We start from the raw sequence: 4,889 nt of genomic DNA, 5'->3' as shown, positions 1-4,889 counted from the left end.
CTCAACTGAATTAGAGGTGAGCAGAAAACACTAACAAAGACCTACTTTGTGTGACATAGTTAATTTGGAGACATATTTAAAAAATCATTTTTTAGGAGACGTTCAAATTATTGATAATTTGAGAAACCAATTTCAGAAAATCTTATATTACTCAAAATTTTCTCATACATACACATGCATTTATGTATGTACAAACTATGAAGAACTATGGAAATCCTACTCCTAGATGTGCATCAAAACTTACACAAAGCGCTGAGGAGATAATAGGTGATGCAAAAAATGATGCCTTTCAAAGGCAATTAAGACTCAAAGAAACACCGACTCATATTTATAGGGCAAAGGTCAGAGACTAAGATACTAAGAGTTGTAATGAGATACATACCTTCAAAGTACCTCCCATATACAAATCTTCAAGAGTAGCATGCAAATCAACAATTACATCATCACCTTTTGGAATCTTCTCTTCCTCTTCCTCCGTGCCTGTACCACCACCAAAGAACCTGAGTCAAATAAGTCCGATGTTAGTGATAATGGAAAATGCAGAAAAGTAGATGAATAAGGCACTTCTATATAGTGGTGATGCTTTAAACTTTTATTAGTTAGATTACAGAAGTGTTGAATCATTACAGATGTCTCCTGTTATGCGTCCAATGTGATGGTGTTTCATAATAGAAATCTTCATGCCATATATTATATATGTGATAATCTTCTATATGTCAGTTGAGTTGCCTGAAAGTCGAGAGATAACAGAAATCTTAAGTTTCCCTTTAAGTGCAGAATATTGATTGTCATTGCTTATTTAAGCAAGAGATGATGAAATAAATAGGTCAGGAGGCCCAAAGATCCAAAGATCCAAAGTCCAAGATTTCTCCAAGATTTCTTTGAATTTTTCGTTGTCTTCCGCCCAAAGCCCAATCAATCTTTTGTGCTCAAGAAAGGGACGGTGGGATTAGACCCCGCGTGTTGTTCAGAAGCAGATCAAAGGAATATTGTTTAAAGGGAAATCGGGTGGAGTGGTCAAAGAGAAAAACCCTAGATCTAGAGTTTTCCCCTCTCTCAAAACCAATCAAAACCCTAGATTGCTTTCTGTTGAAGAGGTGAAGCGCCTTAATCTCTGTTTACAGTGTGGATCTAAGGGTCATATGGCACACTAATACCATCAACCTCTGATCTGCTAGAAATGTCGAAGTTTAGGTCATGAGGCAAGAAATTGTAGATTAGTTTGTGATCCAGCGGCGATGAGGGAGTTGCAGCGTGCTAGGGCTCATGAGCAATGGGCGACAACAACATATCATCGATCAGGATGGCAGAATGGGAGGGGGTTTCGAAACCCTAGAGGAGCTTTCGGAGGCATATTTGGGCAATGGCGGGATCGAGATTTTCCCCAACTGCAGAAAGATAAGGGCAAGCGACCTCAGATGGAGGAAGATGATCCTGACTTTTTATGTCAAGCCTCAACTATATGAAGATTACGCAGGTAATCGTCTCTCATCTTCTGTTGTTGCTTTGGATCGTCTCTCATCTTCTGTTGTTGCTTTGGAGATTTTCAGCGACTATTAATGAAAAGTTTCAGAAATTTCATGATTATGTTGTGATGTTTGTAGTTCTTGTTGAAGATCTTTCAGCTCATCAGGTAGAAAGAGAATAAACGGATGTTTTCCTGAAAATTCTGAGTGGGATATTAAATCTTTACCATACTATAGTTTTCTTGCCAAAATCACACCTTGAGCCAAACTTTTAGAGATTGTTAACATGGGGGTAATTTCTATGAAATATTGTGTTGTTACTGCAAATCATTGGATGGTAACAAACGGGTTATTAAGGAGGTTAGAACTTAGAAAGACTAAACTCCGGCTTAAGCTTCATTCGTGTCATAGATGGTTGCAATCATGTCAAATGTAAGGTCTGCATCAATGAAGAAGTATTTAAGCATAGATAATTCAGCAGTCAAAATTTTGTCGTGTGATTACTCATCTCTGAAACCTAACACCTCTTACCAGTTAATGATGGAAGTTGATAATGGAAATGGAGAAAATGGAATTTAATACTTCACACTAATGTGGCACATATTTACTGGGGCTTGAAGCAATTAATAATCGAGGATATTTCCACAATCATCTAAAAGAAAATTAATATACTAAATTGTATGTGATAATCCTATTAGAAAGTGCAATCTATACTACCAAGGTTATGCTACTCTCATCCTACAAGACACAAAATAGAGGTTCCTTCCTCTTGAACTTTAATAGAATAAAAAATATGTATCTCTAAGGACCTTAATTGTTGTGCCGTCCAGTAAAAGAGTAGTAATAGAGTTTGTAGCCAGGTTACCATTACCCATAAAATTAACTCGACCACACTGCAAAAGCAGTAGTAACAATGAACGACATTTAATTTATATAATTTAATCAAACTAAGAGAAAATTCCTCTTACGTGCTAAATATATCTTGCATGTTCATGCCTCCACCCCTCCCTCCAGCACCAGCATGCTGTTTCAATCCCTCTTCCCCATACCTATCATAAATATTCCTCTTCTCACGATCACTTAGAACTTCATAAGCTGATTAAAAAAACAAACATCAAAATCTTTATCCTCCAAAAAATTCTATATCAGACAAAAACTTGATGGCAAGAAAATGTACCATTGCTGATTTCTGCAAATTTCTTGTTCGCCTCCTCATTCCCTTGATTCTTATCAGGATGATACTTCAAAGCAAGCTTCCTGGAGTTGAAAATTAAGAACTCAAATAAGATTTAAAACATAGAAGGGTTTTTATGATATTAGTCCCCCGAATCTCATTCACTTTTAAAGAAGTCCGTCAAAACATGATAATACAATATAAGTCTTCAAAATCTTACTCCAAATTAGCCTCTCTAGCTTAAATTTATTAGTTTAACCCCAAACCAATGTATCAACAATTAAGTTTTTTTTATTATCATTTCGGGTTATAAATAATCTTTCAACTCCCCATTTCTAGCAGGCAACATCTCCTTCTAAATCTATTAAAATTCACCAATTATGTTATAAGCTCTTAATTGTAGATTGTATGCCAAGAGTGCAAATTTTAATGGATTGACAAGGAATCATTACAAATAACTGACATATTCAAGTAGATGAGATTTGGGGGCCAGTATCAAAATAATAATAAATCGAAACTTTGACGAAAAATGGAGAAACACGGAGCGATTTGTACCTGTAAGCTCGTTTGATCTGCTCATCAGACGCTCCCTTTGGAACTTGAAGCACATCGTAATAATTCTTCCTGAAATCACAAGCCGAACCAAGCAAAATCATTAAAAAAATCCAAGATCGAAATCGTTCGAAAATACGAAGTGAGCGTAGATTCTTACCCTCCGATTACGAAGAGAGCGTGGGATAGAACGAAGACGAAGAGAAGCAAGCTCGATCTCGGGCGAGCCATCGGAGGAGCTCGCTGGGCGCTAGGGTTTTGCTCGATTTGGGACTTCGACCTTCACAAAATCTCAGATCTCCCTCGTTTTTTTTTTTGCGAGGAAAATTTTGATTTTTTTTAAACGAAGTTTGAGGGGTTGTGCTTTTTGTTGACGTGGAGATTTGTGGAATGAGCCAATGAGAGGCTGTGTTTTGGTGTTTGGACCAATAGGAAAAGAACACGTGGATCTAGGTTTACTTTGACTTTGGGCTCGTCCCGCGCTGAGGGTTGTAAGTTCAACTGGGCCTGTTTATTCTTTCTTTTTAAATAAATCTATCTATATATAAATAATTGAAATATTTAAATTCATAATTCTTATACATAGGAAAAATAATAATAGTATGCAATCTGAATTAGGCTTGATTATTAGTAAGAGCTTAGTTTTAAGTAGTTGATTCCTTTTCTTCTTTTTCCAATTCAATTCCGTTTTCTTTTCCCCTAAGGGACTGTTTGGTTCGCTATTATAAGGGGTGGAAAACTCAGAAATCCCCTCCACGTCAGATTTTTAGCCCCCCACGTCAGTTTTTTTGTTTCCGTCTATTTCTTTGTGCCGTTTTGGTTCGCTCGGATGGAAGAGAGAAAACTCTGCTGAAATCGCCGCCAGCTCAGATTTTTTTCCCTCTCCGATTTCCTTCCCCAACCGAGTGAAATTGATGAAAACTCTGCCACGTCAGATTTTTTCCTTCTTTGCTTTGTTTATAAAAGTTTTCCTTTTTTTTATGCGAACCAAACACAAGAAAAATAAATACATTGGTTTCTCACCATTTTTTATGTGCGAACCAAAACAAAACAATCTATTTCTTGGAAAAGTTTGAAAAACTCAAAACTTATATTTTTTTTATGTGCGAACCAAAACAAAACAATCTATTTCTTGGAAAAGTTTGAAAAACTCAAAACTTATATTTCTTTACATGGAATTGCATTATTTCTTGGAAAAGTTTGAAAAACTCAAAACTTATATTTCTTTACATGGAATTGCATTTCTCTATATCAAGGAAACGAACCAAACAGCCCCTAAAACTCCCAAAAAAAAGTTCCTTGAGTTGTAGGATTTTGAGATTATTATTTTTAATTTTGGGAAAATTATGTCAAGATCCCAATTTTCATCGGCTCGTGTGAATAGCGCTTCACTTTTCTCTTATGTGTAAAAGCCCCCAAAACCCAAAAAATACGTGATTCAGCCCTTATTCCCCGCCAACCAAGTATAGGGTAAGAAAAAAACATAAAATCTAAAAATAACCTTATTTCCTCCTCCTCCTCTCTCTCTCTCTCTTCTCTCCTATTCTTAATGTTCATGGCTGCTCCTCCCTTCTTTCCTCTCCTCTCTCCTAATCCTAATCTTCCCCCTCTCTCCCTCTTCTTACTTTTTCCCTCCGACACTGGCACCCCCCTCTCACACCTCCCTCTTTACCATCACCGACCTCGAGTGGATAGTG

The 4,889-nt window shown here is 36.7% G+C and overlaps 1 protein-coding gene across 1 annotated transcript in view; it reads right to left on the bottom strand.

The window, feature by feature from the left end:
• LOC109831873 (dnaJ protein ERDJ3B-like) overlaps positions 1–3,523 on the bottom strand; it is a 9,816-nt gene extending 6,293 nt beyond the window's left edge. Inside the window, exons 1-5 of the mRNA XM_020399339.1 lie at positions 3,353–3,523; positions 3,196–3,264; positions 2,644–2,723; positions 2,435–2,561; positions 383–500 (exon numbers count right to left, since the gene is read on the bottom strand). Of these exons, the coding sequence (XP_020254928.1) occupies positions 383–500; positions 2,435–2,561; positions 2,644–2,723; positions 3,196–3,264; positions 3,353–3,423 (465 nt within the window). The 5' untranslated portion in view covers positions 3,424–3,523. The remainder of the gene's footprint in view (positions 1–382; positions 501–2,434; positions 2,562–2,643; positions 2,724–3,195; positions 3,265–3,352) is intronic.

Source organism: Asparagus officinalis, chromosome 2, assembly GCF_001876935.1.
Source record: "Asparagus officinalis chromosome 2, Aspof.V1, whole genome shotgun sequence".
In the NCBI taxonomy this organism is placed as follows: Eukaryota; Viridiplantae; Streptophyta; class Magnoliopsida; order Asparagales; family Asparagaceae; genus Asparagus; species Asparagus officinalis.
This window is presented reverse-complemented; position numbering and strand designations above follow the sequence as displayed.